The sequence below is a fragment of the Lepidochelys olivacea genome (genome assembly GCF_965140295.1).
Source record: "Lepidochelys olivacea isolate rLepOli2 genome assembly, chromosome: 5".
In the NCBI taxonomy this organism is placed as follows: domain Eukaryota; kingdom Metazoa; phylum Chordata; order Testudines; family Cheloniidae; genus Lepidochelys; species Lepidochelys olivacea.
In genome coordinates this window covers 7,225,214-7,252,069 of record NC_140415.1, presented here as the reverse complement: position 1 = coordinate 7,252,069, position 26,856 = coordinate 7,225,214, and the positions used below count along the sequence as shown (strand labels likewise).

The 26,856-nt window shown below is 43.2% G+C and overlaps 1 protein-coding gene across 9 annotated transcripts in view; it reads left to right on the top strand.

Annotated features, from left to right (window-relative positions):
- Positions 1–11,000: 11,000 nt before the first annotated feature.
- The window catches only part of CELF4 (CUGBP Elav-like family member 4), an 892,259-nt gene continuing 876,403 nt past the window's right edge, over positions 11,001–26,856 (top strand). For 5 of the 9 annotated variants that reach the window (XM_084628815.1, XM_084628814.1, XM_084628816.1 and 2 more), the window contains exon 1: positions 11,091–11,463. In XM_084628815.1, the coding sequence (XP_084484941.1) occupies positions 11,184–11,463 (280 nt within the window). In that variant the 5' untranslated portion in view covers positions 11,091–11,183. Of the gene's footprint in view, positions 11,464–26,856 lie in introns of all 9 variants that reach the window. The other 4 variants (XR_014711730.1, XM_084628813.1, XM_084628820.1 and 1 more) reach the window with 3 other exon arrangements.

Here is a 26,856-nt window from a genome sequence, read left to right as displayed (position 1 = left end):
AATAATAATAATGATGAACCATCAAGAGTAATCATGAACAGTTGGATGTCAAACTCGGTGGGTTAATTTCGTGAGGTCCCACAGAGGTCTGGCCTATAGTCAGTATTTTCATTAATGACTTGGATAATGGAGTGCAGCGTGTGCTTATTTGGATGAAACCAAGCTGGGAGGGGTTGCCAGCACTTCAGAGAGCAGGATTACAATTTAAAATGAGAATTGATCTGAAATCAACAAAATGAAATGCAATAAAGACAAGTTCAAAGTACTGGACTTAGAAAGGAAAAATCAAATGCACCAATACACCCTGGAGAATAATGAGCTAGGCAGTGATATTGCAGCAAAGGAGTTGGGGGTTACAGTGGATCATAAATTGAATATGAGTCAACAATGTGATGCAGCTCCAGAAAAGACTAATATCATTCTAGGATGTAATAGCAGCATCACATTGAAGACAAGTTGGACGAACACCCGTCATGGATGTGTGACGTTCCCCTGGTGTTAACTGGACCGGTGATCTGCTAGTCCACTCCAGTCCTCAGCTCTGGGAGACAGCCTTACCCTGCTCTGCTGTGAGAACCCCCACTCTTGAGCCTTTCCAAGACACCCGACATGACAAACTTTGCATTGGATACCACACAATCATATTATAAGGATGAACATGGGGGTGTAGGGTGTTCCCCCCAGGTAAAGAACGTCACAGGATGTTCTAGGCAAACTTGGACCTGCTTCAACTGCGGGGTAGGGGGGTGGACTAGATGATTTCCTGAGGTCCCTTCCAGCCCTACATTTCTATGATTCAGTAAAAGTGAATAAATACTAAAGAACTGAGATTTTCTTATGCATTTTTCTTCACTCAGTATTACCTGTTGCGAGCAAACTGTTTCCATACTGATAAACACTGGGAACTAGCTATCTATATGCCCCCTATAGCAATACAGCCCCTTTCCCATAGTACAAGAGTGCTTCCCAAACATTTAAACATACAGGAACAAATGCTGTAAAAAGATCAGCCTGAACCAAACTCAAAACTGCAGTTTCCCAAAGATCTGGGGTTGCCAGGGCTGAGAACAGCCCAAAATTTTAAAACACTGTAATGAGACTAAGGGCATGTATACACTTACCTCCAGAGTGATCGATCCCGTGGGGGTCAATTTATAAGTTCTAGTGAAGACACGATAAATCGACCACCGAGCACTCTCCAGTCGACTGGCGCAGGCAGAGTCAATGGGGGAATGTCAGAAGTCGACTTACCGCAGTGAAGACACCACGGTAAGTAGATCTAAGTACGTCAACTTCAGCTACGTTATTCACATCGCCGAAGTTGCGTAACTTAGGTCGATTCCTCCCTTTCCCCAAGTGTTGACCAGGCCTAAGACTCTACTCTCTCCCAACATGCAGACACACAGTTATAGCAGCTATTCAGTCTCCTGCCCCCGTTTCATAGGACTGTGATATTTCCCTGACCATATGCTTGGGTGAGAATCCTCACTGGTCTATCACGTTGCTCCTGTGGTCTTGACCATTTTTTAAATCCTTGCATTACACCTTTTATTTGCTTACTAGGCTCCATCTGCCTTCAAAAGACTCACCCAAAGATCATTCACATTTCTTATGTTGGAGAGGAATGGACAGGATCCCTTGGGAGTGAGAAGTAAAGACAGAAGGCTTGATCCAAAATCCATTAAGGTCAAAGGGAAGACTCTTATTAATTTCAAAGGGCTTTGGATCAGGCCCATAAATGTTAGGAGGGATTTAGGGGTCAGACCTTATTTGTAATGCTGGATAAACTGATGCAGTGGTTAGACAGCATGGTGCTGAGTCTGATGATAGATAGATGATCAGGGAAACAAACTTAAAATAGCAAACAGTTTAACTTTTCTTTAACAATGCAACTAGATTTTAAAATGAATCTCAGATTGGAGGAAACATTTCTGAAGCTTGGCTGTAGCCTCTCTTTTCATCTCTGTCTACAGTATTTATATACATGGAAACATGCACTTTCAACACTTAGTAATCTGCCATACAACTGCACTAGAATGAGGATACATGAAGTCAGTGGTGTTACTATCCATCTTAACTTGATATCACAACCCACAAGCAGAAGAGTAAAACAGAAACTTGAATGAGTTTTGCAAGGTGAGCATTGCACTCATGCAAATATACCCACTACTGAGGTTGTGCTCATTACATTTACAGAGTAATGTCAGGGGCAGATGGCCTAGTAGCTGAACCATGGCATGGGATACTGGGAAGTCCTGAGTATTCATAGTGGCTCTTCTGTTTCACATGAGGCTTTGAGCCAACATTTTCAAAAGTGTCCACTGATCTTTGGAGTACACCTTGAGACATTTAGGGTCCGATTTTAAAGCTATTGAACACCAATAGTGACTGTTGACATTATAACCTGATTAAAGCGGGTATCCAAAAATGGACTCATTCTCAAGAAGTGAAATTTGTCCCTTTGTTTTTCGGTGCCTCAGTTTCCCCACCTGCAAAATAAAGATCGTTACACACCAAAAATACATTAAAAGACCATTATTAAGGTTGCAGAATCAAGCATTCAAAAGCTAGGAAATGCCAGAATGAAGGTTGCCTGTGCAATCTCCGTTCAGCCCCTTTGTGCATATGCATTATAGTTAGAGCTGAGCAATTAATTAATTTTCAGGTCAGGAGATAAACTAAAAACTTTGAAGAACAATATGCTCAGTTCAAAATGAAACTGATTTTTTTCCCCTTATCAAAACAAAAAATACATTTTGGACCAAGCAAAAGGTTTTGTTGAACTCAAAATTATATTTCCCCAATTTTTCATTTTATTTTGAGTTGCTTTAGGTTGCTGTTCACCTTTTCTTTTTTTAATTGGCTAAATGTCTAAGCTAAATGCTGGCTTGAAATGACAAGCCAAAACAAAACGTTTCAAAATGGCTGAAACAAACATTTAGACTTTTCGATTTTTTTCAGCCAAAACTATTTGCCAGATTTGATCCAAGTTCATGAATAGTTTCAGTCCCCTGCAATTCAAATGTCAGCCCACTTAATATTTGCTGAAAAAAGTTGCCCAGTCCTAATTATAATACAGTCTTTAATTATATGATCACACTTTTTTTCACAGAACCCGGGCCTCATTCTGGGCATACAACGGATGATGCTCACGTAATGATATTTGCTGACAGCAGAGGAATGATGAGGCGTGGGAATCCTGGGTTCCATTCCAGGCTCTGGAGGGAAATGTGCTCTAATGGACATAGACTCTTCCGTCCATTCCCCCCAAGCATGACCCCTTTTGACCTGTCCCCTCCAACCTGTCCCTGTCCTAATACTGCAAATTCCCCATACCTGACTCCTTGTCCCAGTCTCCTATCCTCAGGCTTCTCAACCGAGCCTTTGCCCAGCAAGGCCTAGTCTTACCACCCTGAACTTCTCCTCATCCCAGTCTCAGTCTCTCCCCCATTCACAGTCATGGTGTCCTTGCCCTGCCAGTCCCAGTTCTCCCCTTTCTGGATTTAATTTCTGGTGGCCAGACCTGCACTCTGATATGGCCTTCAGCAGTCCAGAGCTCTTATTGCTAGGGTTGTTCTGCTTATCCCCAGTATGGAGCGTGCCTAGTGTGGATGGACTATTCAGGGAATATAGCTGCTAAAACAGATTTACACAGGGAAACAAAAGGCACATCCCTGACACAAAGGCCACGGCCCTGCCAAATGTCCGTTTCCAGCTTCAAAGCACACAGCCACTAGAGCTTTTCAAAAACCAAGGTGGCCACAATTTTTTTAACATGGGCAAAACAACATATTTTTCCATAGGTTTGTTCTCAGAAACAGCTCAACAATTTTGCTGCAAATTAAAGAAAAAATATCACCAGAGGCAGATACCCATCATGGAAGATTTCAAGCCAAGCAGTTAAAGTATGACAAAATTATTATAAGTAACTGAAAACAGGGTCTTATAATGGGCAATGACATGCAACCTTAATAGCAGGCTCCTAGTGTACTAATTTTTCCCTACCTCAGTGGGGTACCGTGAGCATTAATTGCTAAAGATTGCACACTGATTTGGGGATGAAAAGTGCAGTAGGAATCTGAAGTATCATTGTTCTTACAATACAGCCTTGCCCGCTTTCATTACTGATTATGTACAGAGAAATTGTGGCAGAACATATGATGGAAAAGGGATGAGGAGATAATCTACTTGATATCCACTTTCAAAGGGCTAAAAAACATGTTTACAGTGGATACAGCATAGATAATGGGAATACCTGGGAGATGGTTGTTTAATAGAATTCACTGAGTGGAATTTAGTTTGTGCGTGTGTGTTTTTGTATACAAATGCCTATCTACACACACACACACTTCCAGTTTTCAACCACTAAGAAGAGATTAACACAGTTTATCGCCTAAAAATCACCATTCCTAGTTTAATAAGAAAAGGCCAAGCTAAGAAACGCTCCCTTTTATTGCGATGAGAATTTTTGCTGCCTGCCTTTGGTCTGAGCCCTATCCAAAGTCCTTTCAGCCGCAGGTATTTCTCGTTCCTCCCCTCAGCCACTCTTTGCTATTCTTACTAATGCAGAAGAGCACTGACTCCCATATTCATTCAGGGCTCAGCCTTGCAAACACTCATGTGAGTAATCCTTCCTCACATGTATAATCCATCTGATCTCAATGGACCAACTCCCAAGAATGCAGATCACTGCCATGTGTAAGGGGTTGCACAACTGGGCCCGTAACCAGGTGCACACATTCTTGCCTGACTTAAGAAGACACAAGCTCTTCTCATTTTGTGGCATGTATCAAGGGCCCAGATGCAGCTCTCCTGATTTATTTTAATGAGACTAGGGCTGGACATTCCTTACCAAGTGTAGTGAATGCTACTGTAGGTATTCCCAGTTAGTTTGGCAGGCATGGCAGGATTGGGTCCTTCCATAATAATTGGGGGTGTATAGGTTTGGCCTGAGATTTGAACTTTCTTTTTTTAAAATGATGTCATAGTTTGTTTGGAAATAGATCAGGAAAATAATCAGCTAAACAATCTGTGAATATGTGTGTTGAATTATCAGCCCAGAACTCTAGGTGGGTGAAGGGTTATTTTTTTTTTAAATATGTGGATTTGTCCAGCAATTTATTGGACATTGTTAAATTTGTCAGATAAATTATTCGACAAATACCAGTCTATTTATAAATTCTCCCTCCATTAACCTTAATTGCTATTCCTTTATTTCTTCTCTACCTGATAGTGCAAGCTTTTATACAGGATGTAAGTTGGGGAGACTGGGATTTTACTGGGATTTTACTTTTTCTTTGTCAGACGTTGTTCTAAGAACATAAGAGTGGCCATACTGGGTCAGACCAAAGGTCCATCCAGCCCAATATCCTGTCTACCGACAGTGGCCAATGCCAAGTGCTCCAGAGGTAATGAACCTAATAGGTAATGATCTAGTGATCTCTCTCCTGCCATCCATCTCCACCGTCTGACAAAAAGAAGCTAGGGACACCATTCCTTACCCATCCTGGCTAATAGCCATTAATGGACTTAGCCTCCATGAATTTATGCAGTTCTCTTTTAAACCCTGTTATAGTCCTAGCCTTCACAACCCAAGGAGTTCCACAGGTTGACTGTGTGCTGAGTGAAGAAGAACTTCCTTTTATTTGTTTTAAACCTGCTATCTATTAATTTCATTTGGTGGCCCCTAGTTCTTATATTATGGGAACAAGTAAATAACTTTTCCTTATTCACTTTCTCCACACCACTTATGATTTTATAGACCTCTATCATATCTCCCCTTAGTCTCCTCTTTTCCAAGCTGAAAAGTCCTAGCCTCTTTAATCTCTCCTCATATGGGACCCGTTCCAAACCTCTAATCATTTTAGTTGCCCCTTTCTGAACCTTTTCTAATGCCAGTATATCTTTTTTGAAATGAGGGGACCACATCTGTATGCAGTATTCAAGATGTGGGCGTACCATGGATTTATAAAAGGGCAAAAAGATATTCTCTGTTTTATTCTCTATCCCTTTTTTAATGATTCCTAACATCCCGTTTGCTTTTTTGACTGCTGCTGCACACTGCGTGGACGCCTTCAGAGAACTATCCACGATGACTCCAAGATCTTTCTCCTGATTAGTTGTAGCTAAATTAGCCCCCATCATATTGTATGTATAATTGGGGTTATTTTTTCCAATGTACATTACTTTACATTTATCCACATTAAATTTCATTTGCCATTTTGTTGCCCAATCATTTAGTTTTCTGAGATCTTTTTGAAGTTCTTCAATCTGCTTTGGTCTTAACTATCTTGAGCTGTTTAGTATCATCTGCAAACTTTGCCTCCTCACTGTTTACCCCTTTCTCCAGATCATTTATGAATACGTTGAATAGGATTGCTCCTAGGACTGACCCTTGGGGAACACCACTAGTTACCCCTCTCCATTCTGAAAATTTACCATTTATTCCTACCCTTTGTTCCCTGTCTTTTAACCAGTTCTCAATCTATGACAACATGTTCACTTCAAGGGCCTGATCTATTCTCCCTTTCCCCCAAAGTCAATGGAAAGCCTCCCACTGACTTCATGAATTTTAGGATTATCCTCCGCTCCCCCACACACAATGCTTAATGCTGCAAAAATAATTATGCATGTCAGGACCATTACTTATGTGAGTAATGTTATTACCATCAATGGATCTTCTCACGTGATTAAAGCTACTCACGGGCCCAAGAGTTTGCAGAATTAGGGCCAATTGAAAGGAAAATGAAGTAGCATTCCCAAACAAAGGCTTGATCATGCAAACCTCTGCGCACATGATTAGTGCTCACCTGTGCGAATGGTTCCATTGATTTTGCTTCTCCACTGACTTCAGTGGCATTGCATTATGGGTCAGATTCTATCACCCTTCAGTTGAGTAGAGCCTCATTCTCTGAGGACCCATATTGAAACGAATGGGGCTACTCTCAGAGTAAGATGCTGCTGGCCATGAGAAAGGGGGGACAACTGGACCATGGATATTTATTTGAAAGTAGACAGTAGAAACTTTAATAATAATTAATAATACTTGGATTTAGTTTTTATTCCTTTTATTTCTATGTTCTGAGCAGCGACTGCTTTCCCCTCCCTATGAGCAACTGTAGCTTGCTTTTGAAGACTGTAGTCAGGCCAAACTCTCATGGACTGCAGAGGCAGTTTTGTCTGGTTAAGGGCTGGAAAAGTGGGCTTACTGCATTACCTAGGGGATTACCTGGGAACAGTCCTCACCTAGGAACTATGGAATAGGCTCAGTCTATACCCCCCCCCCTTTAATTATAATGGTTTAAAAACCAATGTAGTTAAAATGGTACCACCCTTTATACTGGTCTAAAGGTGCTTATGGGGGTATAGCTTATTTCCATTCATTGAATAGGCTATATTGCGATAAGCACCTTTTAACTGGTATGTCTGTGGCAACAGCATTTTAGACTTTTATACTGCCGCCCATCACCACTGTAAGTGAACACTAGGGGGGTTTATCACTTTATATCTGCTTCTGAGCCATGACAGGTATAGACATACAAAACCTGTATGTGAACCAGCCCTAGGTAGAAAACTGTCAAAAGGACACCCTGGCTGAGCAGTAAAATTATTCATTCCACCTGCCTGTTTTGTTGTTGTTGTTTTGTTTTAAATTGGCCTGCATTTGGAATAGCCGTTGCATGCACTAAAATGTGTTAACAGATCTGCCCCTTGAACAGTTGGAATCAATGCTGGAATCTGTTTCACCTTTGACTTCGGTGGATGTTTATTCTTTTAGCCTGGTTTCACATGTATTAATTCAAAAGGCCTTCCTGGCTCCTTGGCATATATTTGATGTAAATCACAGTCTTTCCCCAGATCTCTTCCTTCAGGATTTCTTCGTAAGGAGCTCTTCTGTGTGGTTGTACATAGGCTGGGATATGGGCACCAGTCAGCATTTGAAGGCGAGCAGTGCTTAATTTGTAATGAAAGAGGTGCTGGGGCAAAAGCAATTTTTACTTTTATTTTTTTACATTCATAACCGATGCAGCAAGCCCAGGGGACTATGAACTGCCAAGTGCAGAGGTGCTGGGGCTACTAACTGCCCAGCCTAGGGGTGTCAGGGCTCAGTCCTGGCAAGCCCTGGCACGAATTAAACACTGAAGGTGAGTAATTCAAGGGAAATGCAGGTGGGGAGGGGAGAAATCTTAGCCTGGTCAGTTTCCCAAAGCGTTGGATGCATCACTTGTGTACACACTGCGCTGTGCTGTGAAATGCTCTCGGAAAGGAATGCAAACTTTCACACACACACACACAAATAGCACTCCATAATTTAAGTGAGGCACTAAAATGGGACGCCATCCATCAGACCTTTGGAGGGCTCTGAAAGAAAGCTGCTTCTCATGACCAGTGTGAGATATTTAAAGAGCAATAAAAGAGAAGGACCTGCCACGGGCAGGGCTTTGTAATGTAGGTCTGAGTTACCGGGAGAGCGATGATACAAGGGAAAGGCTGCCCAGTGCTGCCTCCGCCCTCTCCTGCACCTGCTACCCACTGTGAGATGCTTGGCTGGACAATGCAATGGCATGCTGACCGGCTGAAAAGCCGAGTGTAGGAGCAAGCAGGATCCCGGGGGATTTTAGCAAGGAAGGAACTGGCTCCCCCCCTCTTCCTCCGCCCGCGAAGTGAATAAGAGCTGGGGCCGAGCCCGGCTTCGCTACTCCAGTGGCTGGCCCCGAGTTTATTTTAGTTGCCCAAAAAAAAAAAAAAAAAATTCCGGCCGGATCCTGCAACCTTTTCCCCAATCCCAAAGCAAGGGGATCGCCCAGGAATGCAGGATCGGCCCCCTGCCTCCTAGTCCCACTGAGTGCTATGCAGCCTCGGCTCATTTAATGCATCAGACAAACCTAAGGACAGTTTCATTTCATGTTGTTGTAGTTTCTTTCTTTCTTTCTTTAAGGCAGGAGGTAAAAAAAAAAAGTGTTGTTTTTTTTTTTTTTAAATTCTTCTATCACACTGGGAGAATAGCTCTGTCAATAGCCGTTTAGAAACGCTAAAAAATTAAAGGAATAGCCTCCTTACTCCTCTCCCTTCCGTTTACAATAACACGTGTTACCCCCCCGCCCCCCCCCCCCACACCCACCACACACACACACACACCCGGTCTCCAGGCTGGAGCTGATGCACAATGCGGTTGCCTAACTGCTGTGGTTTTCTGTGCCCCTCGCTGATGCTCCCTGAAATGATGGGGTGACGTGGAGGGGGAGATCATGTAAAACCATGACAGCTCCCTCCCCTGCTTCAAATTTGAGTCCAGGCAAGATGAAAATTAGCTGACTGATTAATCGATATATGGCCCCGTTATGGGAGAAACGAATAATAGTTTGGTGTGTGTGCGCGCACAGAGACACAGAGAGAGAGAAACACACAGAGAGAGAGACACACAGAGAGAGAGAGAGAAACACAGAGAGAGAGACACAGAGAGAGAGAGAGAAACACAGAGAGAGAGAGAAACACACAGAGAGAGAGACACAGAGAGAGAGAGAGAAAAACACAGAGAGAGAGACACAGAGAGAGAGAGAGAGAAACACAGAGAGAGAGAGAGAGAGAAACACACACAGAGAGAGACACAGAGAGAGAGAGAGAAACACAGAGAGAGAGAGAGAGAGAAACACACACACACAGAGAGAGAAACACACACACAGAGACAGAGAGAGAGAAGCACAGAGAGAGAGAGAGAGAGAGAGAGAGAGAGAGAGAGAGAGAGAGAGAGAGAAATCAACCAAGAAGGTGCTTTTCTTTTTCGGCCCAGGTAACTTGAAGTCTGCAAAGCAGCTTTCATCTCTCCTCTTCCTGTTTCCCTTTCTCTGCTGGTAGCATCAGCCCCGCCAGCAAGCCTCCACAGATTTCATTCCAGTTTAAGGGAGGGAGGGGGGATGCTTTGAACGTTGGTAATACCCTTATTTTAAAAAACCTTGTGCTCATGGGGGTTTGGTCTGTTTTTTTTTGCCCCCTCCGAACGACAGGAAATGAGATCTTATATATTTAATAGAGTACAATTTAATTGTCTAGAATGCATTGTTCGGACGAGCATCTCTCAGCCCTGATGAGAACAAAATACGTTTAATGTTTCCATCAGAGAGAGAGAGACAGACTAGTCTGATGGTTTGGGAGTCGAACGAGGAAATCTTATCTAAGCCGTCTCTTCCCCAGCACATATACTCCTTTACAGCCCACTCCCGGCACTGATTGCATGTAAAATACAGGATCATCATCACCATCAACAGTAGTCCTATAGCTTCCCCCTTCCTCTCTAAAGATCTACAGTAATACAGTCCCCCTTTCCTGCCTTGATGGCATAATAACATAACTAAAGAGCAAGCAGGGTAATTTTTTTTTCAGATGCAACAAGATCAGACAGAGTAAGAGAGAGAGAAATTATACAGCCACAACAGTAAGAGCAGCCTGTGATGCTGAGGCTTCCTCCTTCTCTGAACTGCTTTTAAGATCAATTTCATCATCATCATCATCATCATCATCAGATTTAATAGAATAATAAAGCCAGAACACCTTGGGGTCCCCCCTCCCCAAATAAAAGGCAGTTTTCCGGGTGATGACTGAAATTAAAACACGCCAGCGATTGATCGTAAGGCTTGCAAAGGAAAAGGGGGGTGGAAATCATCATCATTGCTCCTAAAAATGCAATCGCTCCCCTTTGCTCACTTGGCACAATAGAAATTGACTCTCTCTCCAATAGCCATGCGCCTAATGCTATTTATAGCCAGGGGCTGGGTTGGAAGGTACCATTGAGCTTCTCCCAGGCAGGCAGACGGGGGAGGTGGGGGGGGGCTAGCTGGGAGGAGGGGGGTTTAGCCAGGGTAGAGGCAAAAGCAGATCCCACCCCCTCCGCCCCCGGTCCCTACCCTGCTCATCCACACACGCACCACCCCCTCGTCTGGCTGGGAATTTGAACCGCTCCAGCCTGTTTAAACGGAAAGGACACAGATCCTCAATGTAAAAAAAAAAAAAAAAAAAAAAAAAAAACCCACACACAAGAACAAGAAACCAGCCCAGACCCAGGGAGCGAGGCAGAGAGGGAGGAGTGTGTGTGTGTGAGTGTGTATGTGTGTGTGTGTGAACGCGGGAGCGAGAGCGAGCGAAGAGAAGCGAGGGTGGGGGGGGGAAAGGGAAAGAAGATTTTCTCTATGTATATAAAGATGGCCACGTTAGCAAACGGACAAGCAGACAATACCAGCCTGAGTAGCAATCACACCAACCCCAGCACCAACGGGCACATGAACGGATTAACCCACAGTCCCGGAAACCCCGCCACCATCCCCATGAAGGACCACGATGCCATCAAGCTCTTCATTGGGCAGATCCCCCGCAACTTGGACGAGAAGGACCTCAAGCCGCTCTTCGAGGAGTTCGGGAAGATCTACGAACTGACGGTGCTGAAGGACAGGTTCACTGGCATGCACAAAGGTGAGCTCCCCTCCAACTTTCCCGGGAGAGCCGGGGAGTTTGGGGGGGCGCGGTGGGGCGCAGGGGCTGCCAGACCCTCCTCGAAAGAGAAGCAGAGCGAGAGGAGGGAAGGGGGTGGGGGACATCGCACGCGGTTTATTTATTCTTCTTCTCCTTTTTTAAAATATATATATATATATATATATATATATATATATATATATATATATATATATATATATATATATATATATATTTGCTTTTGCTTTGCGCTGCGATGCAATCACTTGAGGCAGCCGGAGAGCGCCGGGAGGGAGCCGGGGTTGGCCAGAGGCAGCTGTCCACAGATCGGTGGTGCTGAAAAGACGGGGAGGGCTTATTTATTTGTCTTTCCTAGCGGCACATTTCCACACCGGGTGTGTGTGTGTATTTTACAGCTATGCCGTGGGAGAGATCCAGGACCTTAAAATAAAGGGATGGGGGAGGTTGAGTTAATTTTGTTAAGGGTGTGTGTGTGGGGGGGGACAATAAAAGAAATCCCAGGCAGGGTTCTTTCTATACAATTGCAAAGTAGAGAACAGCGGGGCTCATTGGAAAGGAGGGACTATTAGACCATCCCGAGCAAACCTACCGTGCATACACAGCGATACTTCTCTTTTTCTTTTTTTAGCGTGGGTGCTCAATTCTCCGGGCATGTTGGAAGAGATCAGTAACTTTTGGGATTTTATTTTAACGGTCTGGAGCAGCGTTCATGAAGCGTTTCCTTCCGCCCTCCTTCCCCCCCCCCCCCGCCTCCCCCCCCCCCCAGCTCTTAGCTGTAGCGGCGGAGTGGGGTCTGCAAATGTTTCGTCCTCGGGGCTGTTATGTCCGGATGTGTAGTTGGGATCAGCAGGAGTTTAGTGCTTGCCACCAGGTTGATCGCCAGGCATGAAAGTAGGACTAAACTGAGTAGTTGAAGGCAATTTAAATAGAAGACCCGCTTACAAACAGGATGCGCTGGCAGCCCAAATGAACGCCGTTAACTCCTGAGGTTATTGTTATTATTTATTAATTCTTGTTTCTTAATTTTTATTTTATTTTATTTAGCATTGCTTTTATAAAAAAAAAGGACACCGCCTTGATGAAACAGAGCACAGATATGAATGGGTGGTCCCTTTAGATCCAGGGCTGGGGGAAGTCAGATGTATTACATTAGGGTTTAAATCTCAACTTCTGTTAACCCCGCAGACTCCTAGTGGACAGAGTCCCAGAGAACAATTTCGGTGGGTTAATATCTATTCCGCTTGCTTGATGAGTTGTAAATCGTAAAGTTAACGGCATGTTTAGCAGTCAACTCCCCACCCCCCGCCCGCCCCGGAAAAGAATGAAAATATAACCCTATATCCAAGAAAACAATATACAGAGAAAAGAGACTGAGGAGGGCATATAAATTACAGGGTATTTTCCCTCCCCCCAGACGATCAGTATAACTTAGGAGCTTTCTCACCTTTCAGTCAAGCTTCCTAGAAACCACATCAAGGTTAGTGTTTGGTGTGTATCGTTTAAACAACTCGTCGGTAAAAATAAGCATCAGGAAAGCGAGGTCCTAGGAGACTCTGTCTCTGGCAGATGCGGGGTAGTTCCCGTGGGCGGTGTGTGTGAATGGTGCGGGTTTCTTCCTTAAGAAAGAGGAAACAATAGTAATGAAGAATACAAACTTTACCACAGAGCTTCGCCTGAATGCAAAATCCAGGGCATTTGGAGATGGCATCTGGCTAGAGGCTTCTTGGATTTAGTCTGTAATTATTTCTAGCTCTGGGCAAACTTTAATGTCTTCCTATTTTGTACACTACGTATCTCACCCTGTAGATCATGCATTGTCCGCAGAGATGTGTGTTTGTGTGCACACACAGAGAGGGAAGCGAGCACTTCTCTTGCTGTCTGAATAATGTTGAGCGAATATTCCTGAAATAAGCAAGCCGCTAGGACTTCATTCTCCTCCAACTCTATATTTAAAGCTGCCACCTAGGTTGGGGGACCGGTCAGGGTGGATCAGCCCGGGCTGCTGTAGAAAGCAGACTCCTTTTCAACCTCTTAGTACTTCTGGACTTCGGAGTGGGGAGGTCTGGGCGGGGGGTGTGCTGATGGTTATTGTCATGGAGCGGGGCTAGGCACCGAGATGCCAGCGTTTGAGAGATCGGTTTTATGTAGTCCGTCCGAGAAGTGTCTGAACTCCGTTCGGGTGATGCTGCTGATTTATTAGCTAATCCTGATCAAAATGTGCCTCTGGCTACCTGGGGGGAAAAAATGACTTTCTTGCCACTGGTGATTAATTACTATTAAGTCAAAAAGCATGACGGGGCTTTGAAAAATTAGGATTGTGTTTTGCTTCTCGTTTTTTTTTTCTTTCTTTCTCACTCTCCCCTTTTTCTTTTGTTCTCATCTAAGTCGGCAACATAAAGCAGAATATTAACTCAGATCCCCCCCCCCCTTTTTTTTTGGCATGGTTGAAGAATGGCATAAAGATCCTCTAACTTAGATCCAAGAGCGGAGGGTGGCGGTATAAAAACCCCAGACGCTTTCCACAACTGCAGCATAATGAGCGTCCATAAATTGATCCCTTTCCCTTAGTCGATTTCACGCGCAGACCAAGCCGTGGGGGTATCCCAGTGAAGGATGTCAAGGGTTAATGGGAGCTGTAGTTTATTTAACTGTGTGGAAAGCGATCCCTTTAATAAATAAATAAATTGTATTACTAAAAAAAAAAAACAAAAACACAAACAACCCGTAGAGTAAAAACATGGAGATCAGTCATCTCCGGTGTAAAGCCACTGAAATGAATGGAGTGGAGGTGTGCGTCTCAGCAATAGTAAAGAGATCCCTGTAGGGTCTTTCTCTGTGACATGGGAAATTGAGAAGAATAGATCTAAAGGTAAAGTCAGAGATTGTCGTCGTCGTCCCCCCCCCCACACACAAATCCATCCCAAAAGCTTATGAGCTCCCAGGCTCTGTGACAGTGATTCAGACTCTGACATCCAGCCCAGATACTTGATAGAAATACATTTGTTTTGCAGGCACGTGTGTGTGTAAGTGTAAGGATCGCCTGATCCCTGCGCAGAAAGGTTTTCATGGCATGATCTTAACCCCTATGTCCCCTTCATCCCCCGCTCCTTCCTCCCGCTCCTCTCCCCAATGGGGCAAGAGCAACACACTCATATCCTCTGCTACTTTATTGTGTTGTTGGTAGGGGTTTGTGCGGATGTTTTGCCAGCAGAAATCTAGGCAGCTTTGACCCCCCCACACACACACACACTGATACACACACACACAAAGAGAGAGAGAGAGAGTCAACTAATCACAGACTAACAATTTAGCAAGCCATCCATTCATAACTTCCCCCCTCTTGTCTGGCAGCAGAGTATGCTTAAAGGCTGAGTTACTGGGAGACATAAAGGTTAGTGCTCTCAGGACAGCCATATTATAATGCATTATTTGAAGTCATTTAAGGCCCATTTTAGTGGTATTTAGTATAATATTTATGAATTAATGTAATCAAAATATAGAACTGTCCCAACAGACTTAAGCAGCCTTTTCCTACCGATGCATACTGGTACCCAAGCCTGGAGTGGGTTTTAATTTGAAGCACACGGGCCTGCATAATATTCTATTTAGGAAGTCCGAATAGATCTGTGTATCCCACTCTCAATTGCGATGCAGTGAAACAGAGGCAGGTTACTGCACTGAAAGAGAGAGGTTCTGGGGGCTGGTAGGTACAGCATTGTCCTGAAAGCTACAATGTCCTCTCAAATTGCCTCTGAAAAAAAAAAAAAAGAACTCAGAGAAAACCACCATGGCAGTCACATTGTTAGGATGATGTACTCAGATGACCCAAATCTCACTCAGCAAATCAGGAAAGGCAGTTAGCAAGATGCAGTACCAACATATCAGTTTATTTCCCCTGTTTGCCATACCCTCTTCTCAAAAGCATGACTAATTTTGGAATTTCTGACACCTGGAGTAAAGGTATGCAAGGCTTATTTATATTCTCCCATGAGAGAGAGAGAGAGAGAGAGAGACAGAGAGAAAGAGATTGCTCAGCATGATATCAGTTTTTAGGATACTTCAGAAATTCAAAATAATAACAATGACTATTAAATTAAGAGGCACAGATAGATTATAAAGATTTTGGGAAATGAAAATTTAGTCAAAAAGGAACACAAGTAAATACAGGTGCTGAATAAACACTTCCATAATTGAAACATAAGGTTTGCCTGGCTGAACACTATGCATGTAGTATTTAGTGCGGTAGTAAAGCAGACAAGTTTTAGGGAGGAGAATGCACAAATAAACTGGAACAAAAGAGTGGAGGCTTTATGTCTGCTGTCTGAAGAACAATCCCTGAAAACAGGTGAAAGACAGTTGGATAGCTTGATCTAAGAGAGGAAAACAAAACAAGCAAAAGACAGATGAACAAAAAACCTCAAACAAGCCTCTGTACATTAACAACACCCCATATAGATGTATCTATATCTATGTACATTTTATGTCAAACAAATAGCGCAGGTTGCTTTGCAAATTAAAATGCTAGATTTTAAGTCTTTTTTTCCAGTGGCCTGGACATGAATTCTGGTTTTGTATAGCATCTGCACCCAGTACCGTTATGGTTGTTACCATTGTGCCAGCATTTCCAATACAAACTCCAATTTTCAGGGGTCTCTCACTTGGCTGTAAAGTTTTGCATTTATCAAATGAAATAATAATAATTACTATAACGTGCTTAGTTTATAGTTATATAACTGGGGGTGGGGTGGGTGAGAAGAAAGGGGGAAAAGTTTGTAGTTCTAGGAGCTTTTTTTAAAAAATTCTACAGCTTAAACCTACATTTCATACATATTTCTAAACTGAGATTCTTCATGCCAGTCAGTAATAACACGTATTACTGGGACGAAAAAGTTTTTTTTAAGGGGCTGACTTATTTTTAATGTGAGGCCAACAGAGTAACATGTATGAGAATCATAAAAGGAAGGCCATAAAGGCTGTAATAGCTTCCAAATACCTGAAGGATTATTGAGCATGGTCATTGGAGGAACTGACCAGAAATGACAGTAGAAAACACTAGAAACGTTGTCGCAGTGAGGACCAAGCCTGCAATCCGTCTAGTCCACTCTACGGTCTCTGACAGTGGCCAGATGCTTCAGAGGCAGGTGCAGGGCACCCTGTGGGGGATGATTCAAACTGGATATTAGCAGAGTCAGGCAGGCAATGGAACAGTCTTGGGAGGGAAGTTGACAGAGTCATGGGGAATTTTGCCTGAGTGAAGGGGGAGTAAAGCCACAGGAGCTGTGTCACATTCAACATAAATTTGGATGCAACCCTTCGAGAGGGAGGGCGGATTTAGGAACTTCTCTGTGCGTTGCAGGTGGGCTCAGAGCTCAGGGGCTGAAAGATCAAGGAAGGGCCCTTCTGGCCTCGAGAACTGCAAATACGCAGCAACTTCTTCAGCCAGGCATAAGAGGGTTTTTTATCATGCATACCGTATGCGCATGCAGGCCAGCCGCATTGACCTGGCAGACCATGACGACTCTGAAGGAGCTGTTACGGTCCCTCACGTCAATCGAGTGTGACTAACGGAGGGTTTATGCGACAGGCAGTAACGGTTTCAAAGGAGAAATGATTGGGGGAGATGATACCTGTATTGAAAAAAAAAACAAAAAAAAACCCCCAAACAATTCCAGCAACTTAAATATGTCTTGGCTGTAAAGTTACAGTAATAGTCCAGAACAGCAGAAGGCCACAAATTTCATAGGTGCTCATCTGCCAACTCCTTTGTATTTGTGCCCTACAATACTTTGTTCCTGTGCTTGTCCAAAGCAGGTGAACGGTTACATGAGCTAAGCTGAGCACTGTCCTCACAGAGAACGAGACTACGAATCTAAGCATCCTCCTCTCTTTAGCACCAAGGGCCGGCCCTCTCCTTCCCCTATGGAAGTCAATAGGTGTTTTACCATCTGCTTCGATGGGAGCAGGATTGGGCCCCAGGTTTGCATGCAGTCAATTACCTTCCCACGCGAGCCCTGTGCTAGTCGTATGGGCCGCATGCTTTTTAAAAGCTGTGGGTGGTGGATTTACATAGTAAACCACAATATCTCCGGTCGATGTTATCAGCTGTCCTACACTTCCAGGGCTGAGCTCATCTCTTTTCCTAGATTCCCTTCAATGGAATAAAGTAATACTTAAAGGAAGGAGGGAAACCAACAAGAGAAACAACTCTTATTACAAGTCTCTTCCCTCCTTTCTCACTCACTGATGCCACAGGGAGTTGTGCCAGAAATAGCTGTGAAGGACTGAGCCTTATCTATTAAAAACTGCAATGGGGATGGGGAGGGGAAGGCATCATGGCAGGGAGAAATTAAAGCTGTTACCCTACCGTAGCTCCGTGGACTGAGCTGTGGGCTATAATATAGGGATCTTTTTCTTCCTAAGTCCTCCATGCCATGGCATGACTGAGATCTCATGATCTTATGGAATGATATTCTGCACGCTCTGTGCTGCAATACTTGGTGTGAGCTGAAGTCAGGGTGTCATCGTGGGATTTGCGTTTGTTTGCTTTTGTCACTTTGAGCCCCAGCCTGGATACAACATGCAGGTGAATGCAGCTTTTAATGCGCATTCATTATACGCAACTGACATCTTCTCTAAGGAAGAGAAGGCTTATTATTGTAGCTGCTTAACATAAAGATGGATGGGAACACTAAGCCTCTCAAATAAAGTGCCTGACCATATGTAATGACTAAAAATAAATAATATACAGGTCTATTCCATGGAAATGAATGGAAAGACATATAGATATAGACATTGTGTTAAGTTTGTCAAGCAGGAGCTACCAAAAATATTGATCAAGGCAAGGGGAAAAATTGATAATGAACTGGACTCCAACAAGATTTTAATTGACAGTGACTTCCATGAGCCAGCTTTGGACAGTGTATATAAACTGACCACAATGGAACTTTATTGCAAGGCTCTCTCCTTTAATTAATTGTCACCTTTGTTAAGACTGGCTACAGATCAAAGGTTTAAATATATTTAACAGGTTCTTAGTAACAAACCCTTAACATGCATTAGAAATATCCGACAGCTGAGCCAATGAGGCATACAGATTTCGATCTACCTCTCCCTTATCTGTTTATTTCTCCCTCCTTTATTTGAACAGGGACAACCATTGCTTAACATTAACCATTTCATAGGATGGGAATGTTGCTGATGCTTTGTCACTAGGAGCCTGTTGTTGTCCGGACAGATGGGCTGTAAAGATATAAGTTAGAGTATTTTGCAGATAGTGGATCACACTAATGTTCATTACAGATAGACAGGCAGATAGACAGACATTTTCTCTTTTGCTTATGCCACACAATCCCTCTTTTCCCGCACTGCTGTTTAAATCTATAATTCTCTTCTTTAACTCTGGAAAAGATTATGGGATGTCATTTGTATGGAAGGTGCTGTACTGAATAGAGTTGTCTATATAATGTTTATACAGAGAGCTATACTACTGTATACACAATCATACATATATTGTACATACATATTCATGAAAACACATGTTCAGTATACACATGGATAAGTATTTATGTGTGTGTGTGTGTACAATATGCACATAGTCACATATCTCTCTAAATATTTCACTTGTCAAATACAACATTACGGAAAGCTTATTCTTCGGCAAAAGTAACAGGTGACTTGACTTCTTGGAATCAGTATGTGAAGAGTTGAATGTGATAGGAAGCTGTTTGTTCATTGTGCTAATTTAATGATACGGTCACACCTAATTAATCCATGTCTGGTTTACGCGTAGCTTGTCTGGGTCTCAAAAATATTTAAAGATAACCAGACTGACTTTACAGTGTGCTGAACGTGTGGCTCCTGACATGAGTTTTCTTCAGAGAGAAGAAAAATGGAGTTTTGCAAACAGTGTTGGTCTGATTAGATCTGACTGCATACTTGGACAGTTTCTAATACAAATATCTACGCACACACAGAGCATGCATGCACACATGTATATAAAGGACAGACTTCTCTTTGCACATAGTTCCCCTTTTTTTCAATCTCTAAGGGTAGATTTACCTCACACAATAGGCATCACTCACTGCAAACACACAAATATCTTTGTTGTCGTCGACAGCTTCTTGCAGGTGGATGAATAAAGCAGCATCAACCTAATAATATCCCTGTATAACAGTGCTTTCTTACCAGGATCCAGAGGGATGAAGGCTTTCAAAAGATCAAAATATATATCACAGAGTGCTTGTAGAATTCCCATGATTATATTTCCTCTACGTAATGTTCTAATTCACCATTTGATCCATTCTAAGGGGACCAGTTTTTAGGAAGGGCGGGAAGAACATTACTTTATTATCCTAAGATGTTTGAGGGTGAGTGAAAATCAGACCTAAAATTATATAAAGCAATACAGTAATGAGCTTATCAATACTTCTTTAAGGAAACTGACAGCCTTTAGAAGAGATTCAGTTCTGTGAGCAAAGGTCACGATGTAGATATATTCTTCATTAATAATATCGATAGCTTTGTTGACCAACCTAACCAGAGACTGTATAAAGTAACTGCTGTAACAGTTAGGGAAGGAGGACAATGCAGAATTTACAAAATTGTCCTGTAATGTTAATAATATTGATTGATGCTAATAATATACTAAGGTACAGATCTTTTGAAGCACTTCTTTGAAACGTTGCATGCAAGACAGATCCCTTTCCTGAGCAGATTGTGTTGGCTTGAAACTCTTTGAAAGCTAACACAGTGAAAACTCTGCTTCACTGCCTATTAAAGCAGGGCTCATCCCTTCCCCGTTATTCAGAGAAAAGAATGTTCACCCTGTCCAAACAGAAAGTGACCCACTTCTCTGCTATCACACATCTATCTGTATCTTTCTTTTACATAAGATCTTTGCATGACTGTATCACAGCCGCAAGGGGATCAGAGACATTAGAAATAGCAAAGACTCTTTGGGCCACCTAGTCTAGCCCTTATCAGTGAAGGATTGATCCCTAAGAGCAATTTTGCTTTGTTAGCCTACCTGGTGATGCAGAAAAAAGTGTCTGGTTATTTTCTGGTTATTCCCCCCCCCTTTTTTTTTCTTGTTTTTAAAATATTTTAATTTAATTAATTATTGTGAAAAGAATCGAAGGGGAAGGAATGCTCTCTCTCTCTCTCTCTCTCTCTTTATAAAGCAGACAAGGATCTGATCCAAATCCCATTGAAATCAACAGAAAGACTCCCCCTGTTTTCAAGGGGCTTTGGATCAGGCCTCAAGTTAGAAACAATTTTGCAGGATACTGCTCATGAGACAGAAACTCCCAGTAATATGGATTGTGACTGCCTTAAGATTGTTAATTGTATAAATCTAGACATGCAGACCAGCTTGCATCAGAATCTCCTAACTACTCCCTTCAGCTGTATGCTGTCTTATCTAGGTTTGCTAGTTCATTCATTCGGTTATACCATTCAGCTTGAAGTGTCTCATTCTAGTCGCCGTACGGTAGTTTCAGGATGGTGTGCCTCGTATTATTCCTTGTTTCAGTGTAGAGGGCAAGTGTTTTCCTTTTGCAGGGGTTTAATTGCTTTTGAAAGCTATTTATTTGATCAGATTCAGTCTTCCATAATACATGGATCAGGGGTCTGATTTTTCACTCTCTTCTGTGACATGTGCCGTTCCTCATTTATGCGACCCCTCCCTACATCAGAATGTTTTGGGGGTTGTTTTTTTAAAAGACGACAAAGAAACGTAGGTCTCATTCGATAGGCTGGCAGTAAAAAAAAAAAAAAAAAGTACCTTGGTGGGAAAGTGAAGGTAAAAACCCTTGCAAAAGTCTTCAGAAGACATTATTATTACATTGTTGTTTGCAAGAGATGGTACATAGCTGATTTAGAGGCCCAGAAAATAAGTATCTTACAAATGATTTCATTCCAAGTTCACCATGAGCATAAGGGATACAAATAAAAACCAAAACCCAAACCAAACAACCCATCAATACATTGCAGATGAATTTGCACATAAAGATGTTGCTGGAGATAACAGTGATACAGTGGTGACAGTTTTTACTTTCTACTAGTGGGGATACTAAAAGTTAATGCCACATTAACCAAAACAAAAGAAAACATTGGTGTTCATTCTTTACTATTCACTACTGGCTAATATATGGCAGGGCTGCCCTCTTCTGAGTGTTACCAGTGCTTTCTATTGTTTTCCAGCTAGGGACAGAGTATGATCTAGCCGTGATGGGCTCATAATGGGCAACCAGAACTCTTGGGTTCTAATCTTAGCTTTGATAAAGACTCAGCAATACAACCTGAGCAGGTCGTTAAACTCCGAGGCCTGATCTGAAGCTGTGGAATCAATGGAAAGACTTCACTGGGTTTTGGATCATACCCATAGCTTCTTCATCTGTCAAATGGGAAGAATCAGACTTCTGAGGGAAGCGGGGGTATGATGTGAGGCTTAATCAATACTGGTAAATGATTTTGAGAGTCTTAGATGAAAGATGCTAAATCAGGGCAGATTACTGGGAGCAGAGGAAACACCCAAACCCGAGTTCAGGCTTTAAAATGTGGGGACAGGATGAAGAAATGGATCTCAAACATTTTGGCTGAGTGTCTATTTGGGCCTGCTGAAGCCAATGGGAGTTTTGCCATTAAGCAGGCTCAGGCCCTTTCTTTGTAATGTCGGTGCCTACAGAGATGTACTCATGCACTAACTCAGGATTTTGAATGGACTATTTAAAAATGAATCATATAGGAGCTATGTATAGTCATTATTGTTGCTCCTTAGGGAACTGTATGCCTCTGGGCTTTGGGAAAGGGCTATGGCAGGCCTTTCTGCTCTAAGGGCCTGGTGCCAAACCTGTTGACTTCAATGAGTTTTGGATCAGGCTTAAGCAAGTCCTTAGCGAGCATCAGGGTCCTTAGCGAGCATGGGTCTGTGGTGGCAGGAAGTTGCTCCCACGTGATGGCTCCTCAGTGGTTTAGCTTAATTGTGTTGGTGGTCTCTGTCCATTGGCTAGGATGTGACCCAAAGCCTAAGGAAGTCAATGGGACTTCTCCCATCTGGCTTCAGTGGGCTTCGGATGAAGTGCCTAGTGAACAGAGGGCCACTTCACAAAAAACTACCACCACTATGGGCATGAGAGGACGGGAAAGGAGGCCATGGAGTGTGAACTCCCATTATCCTTCCATGGCAGAGTGGTCCAGTGCAGGGGCGGGGTGGGGGAACTTCCGGGGTTCGCTATGTGGATAAACAGAGGATTCCAGTGGCCAGTCTGTCAGATCAGCATGAAACTCATTTGAAAATCATTTCAGTGAAAAGAGGTTTTTCAGGGTCTCTCCCACACTAACCAGCTGGCAACCAATACTAGCAAATTGAACAGGTGGGTTTTGTTTTCATTTTGTTTTGGGGTGTTGCTTTTTGGGTTTTTTTTTCTACTACGTCAATATCACATTTGTCATTTCTCATCCCCCTTCCTGCTCATTGTTTTGACAGCCCAACACAGAGGAAGTGGGGTTGGTGGAAGGGTGGCTCTGAATTGCTGTTGGCGTAAACCCGCGTTTTCAGCCTCTGGTTGCTTGCAGTCAGGATGATCCACTTTTGTCGCTGATATTCTGCGGAAGGTGGGAAGGCAGGTTTTGTGTGTGTGTGTCCGTGCAACATGATGGTGTCTGACGGCCTGAAATCCAACTTAGTCTCCGTTTCGCAGGCCCTGGGGCAGGAGGGAAAGTCTGTGTTTAATTATTTATATATTTGCTTAGCTTTACTGGCAGCATGAAGGGGAAGAACGGTGTGTTCTTGTTTGAGAAGAGGGGGCTCTGTGTTCTCTCCAGTCTGGTCTCCCCAGCAATGCGGGGGGGAGGGGGGCGGGGGGTTGTGTTTTTTAAATGATCACTCGCTACTGACTGGTTTATAGGTTGTCTCCCCAGGCTCAGTTCTCAGATCCAGGCCTATGCTTTTACTTTCCAAGTTCAGTTCCCAGGCTCTTCCTCTCTGGGTCTGGTGCCAAGGCTTGGCTCTTTAAGCTTCGTCCCAAGGCCCAGTCTTTGCCCCCTAGCTGAAGTGCCAGCTCTCGCTCCAGGAGTTCAGTTCTTGGGCTCGCTCTGTCGAACTCCAGGCTCAGTTTCCCAAGGCCCCATGCTTGCCTCAGAGACCCACTTCTCATAGCTACCTGCTTGCTTGTCACATTCACTTCCCAGGCCTGCTCACCTTTCCCACGCTCTCACTGTCCTGACCAGATTCTTAGCTCCATACTGTTGCTGCCCAGGTTCCCTGATCCACGTTAAGTTCTCTCCTTGTGCTCTTGTCAGCCACTGCACATGCTCTGGGTCCATTCCTTGGACCTGCAATTTAACTCCCATCATTCTAGCCTGTCCCCGTGCTTCTCTGCCCTCCACCAAACAGCAGGGCTGGAGGCATGCTCAGTATTTGTGCAGAAGATAGGCCGCTCTGGCCAGCCGAAGTAAAAGCCACGGCAAGCATTAGAAAGGATCGGACTCTGTCCATCCAGGCCAAAGAAAGCAGTCTCAGTAGAGAGAGGATCAAGGCTCTGTATCCTCCTTTGAAGATCAAAACACAATACAATATATCAAAGGCTATATAATGTCACCATTTTTTTAGCCAAATCAACACCAGATTTCTCCCACCAGCGCAATGATCCCTCACATATTTTCCACGGGATTATGTTTTCCCTGCAGGGCAAGAATGCTACTTCTTACAAGCAGATTTTCCTGTAGTTCTGAAGCTTTTTCATATCTTAAATCCTTTCTCCCCACCCCCCACCCCCCAAAAATAAATAAAGAAAACATCTCAGAGAAGGGAGGAAGCATAGTCTGAGATGGGAAAGCTGCGTTCTGTTCCCAGCTAGCATCCTGTATCATCTTGAGCACAGTCTTTAAACCAATCTGTGCCTCAATTTCTCTGTGTGTAAGAAAGAGAACCATGATGCTCAGCTTTGCACTGATCTTTATGTGGAAAGCATCCGTCTGGGTTCAAAGTGTTTATCATTATTATTAGGTCTGGCTTATGTCTGTGCTGAAGGGCTGGGCATTTCTTGATCTAGCAGGCCAGTGCACAGAGCACCTAAGCTAAAATCACCTTTCTTACTATCCACTCTGAAAGCATCAGTGGCTGTTTCATAATCCATGGCAGTCAATGCGCTCCAGTCCTGCAGATCTGCTTGCTGTTTTCTGCCACCCTTAGCTATATTCCCTTGCAAACGCTTGCATGCCCATCCCCTGTCCCTGCCACCATGGGTTACTTGTAAAATTGCTGGTTGTGTGCATATGTGTGTGTGTTTGTGTGGGCAACGGCACAAACATCTCCAAGCTGCCGAGCAAGGTGTTGAGCATGTTGTAATGTATTTACCAAAGGATAATGCAAACCACAGGCAAAAAGTACAGAGAGGAGGAGAGGAAAAATACTTAGAGCCGGGGAAGGTTGAGTGTTTGGAAGGAGGGGGATTTCTCCCCCATAACTAATAAATCAATGCCCTACCTTTGTCTGGGGCAAATGAATACATTTCCTGGTTTGTTGCTTGTTTGTTTTCGTAGAGGCCACCTGAAAACACAGAACAGTGGAAAGGAATCCAAAAGCATTTAGCAGCTTCTTTAGAGATGGCAAAATTCAAGTCGCATAGTCAGAGGATGACTATTACTTATGCTTGGCTTTACTACCAGAGAAAGTGTCGGATCATCTATTCAGATCAGGATAGTCAGCTATGCCAAAGGTTTAATCAAATATTAAACATGGTCAGTAAACTTGAACCAACGTTGGACGTGCAGCAGCACCGCTTTCATTCAAGCAAGCACTCTGGAGGAGAAAGTTTTCTCTCATCGCCATCCGACTGGGGTTTGCTGCAGGCAAAGGGAGCTTGTTTTAGGCATGCATACATCTATCTAATCTGTCTATCTATCTCCTCGTGAGTCTGTGGGCATAAGGTATATTCCTAAATGTGAGATATTTGCACACACATACACACGCAGAAATAAATGGTGTGTGTATATGTATATATATGTGTGTGTGTGTATACATATTTACCTACAGGTGTACGTATATATACACACACACACAAATCTACCTATATCCTGTATGGGTGTGTGTGTGTACATATGGATGGTATATATATGCTCCAACACTTCTTTATTCTGATTGAAGGGGTACTCTGGGATGGAGTGCTTTGCAGGGAGGTATGGTTTATGACTTTCCCTCTCCCTTCTATTATTCATTCTCTCTGATTTTTATCTAATCTCTCTCTGATTGTCCTGGTGCTGCTTAATAGCCAAAGTGAATTTTTATTACATCATCAATATAATCTCCAGATAATCAGCATCTGTGTACGCTGCAGTGTACCCTTTAGCTTCTCATCTGTGTTCATAAATAATAAGAATGATAATTTGGGCCTTTTTTTGTTTTGGTTTTTGGTATCAGGCTAAGAGCTCCAGATGGAGTGCTTCACTCCAACTAGGTTGTTCTTGCAGTTTTATAACCCACTATGTCAGCCTGGCTATTTCCCAGATTAATTTTTTGGTGCCTTACCTTTAAATCACAGGTGAATTTATCCATGTATTTTCCGTGCAATAGAGATGTATGTTAATTGAACGATAGCATGACGCTGTTAATATACACATGGACCCCTTCGTATACAATTTGTTCATCACAACAGTGTGCTGAACTGTTTGCCCACACACACACACACACACACACACACAAACCCCTAGCTCATCTATAGCTTTCTACAGGTAACTATCCCTTTTCTTTGATGTGGTACCTCTAGTTGTAGGATCAGGAGACTGGGAGGCGGGATTCCTCGGTTCTAGTCCTGATTTTTTCATTAGCTGGCTGTGTAACATTCATCAAGTCACCGAGAGCTGAGAGTTTTGCAGGTCAAGTCCTTAAAATTCTTTGTACCTCAGTTTCCACCTCTAGAGCCTGAGGTCCAAATAAATGATCAATGCACATTGGAAAGCATAATGCCAGCTAGCCATACAAAATGAGGGGGTCTAAATTAGATGCTACCACTCAAGAAAGAGATCTTGGAGTCATTGTGGATAGTTCCCTGAAAACATCCACTCAATGTGCAGCGACAGTCAAAAACGTGAACAGTTAGGAACTTTTAGGGAAGGGCTAGAAAATATGACAGCAAATGTCATAATGCAGCTATATAAATCCATGGTACACCCACACCTTGAAAACTGCAGGCAGTTCTGGTTGCCCCATCTCAAAAAAGACATATTGGAATTGGAAAAAGTAGAAAGAAGAGCAACAAAAATGATTAGGTGTATGGAACAGCTTCCATATGAGGAGAAAATGAATAAGGAAGTGATATTCACCCATTCACGTAACACCCAGTGAAAATAGGCAGTAGGTTTGAAACAAACATA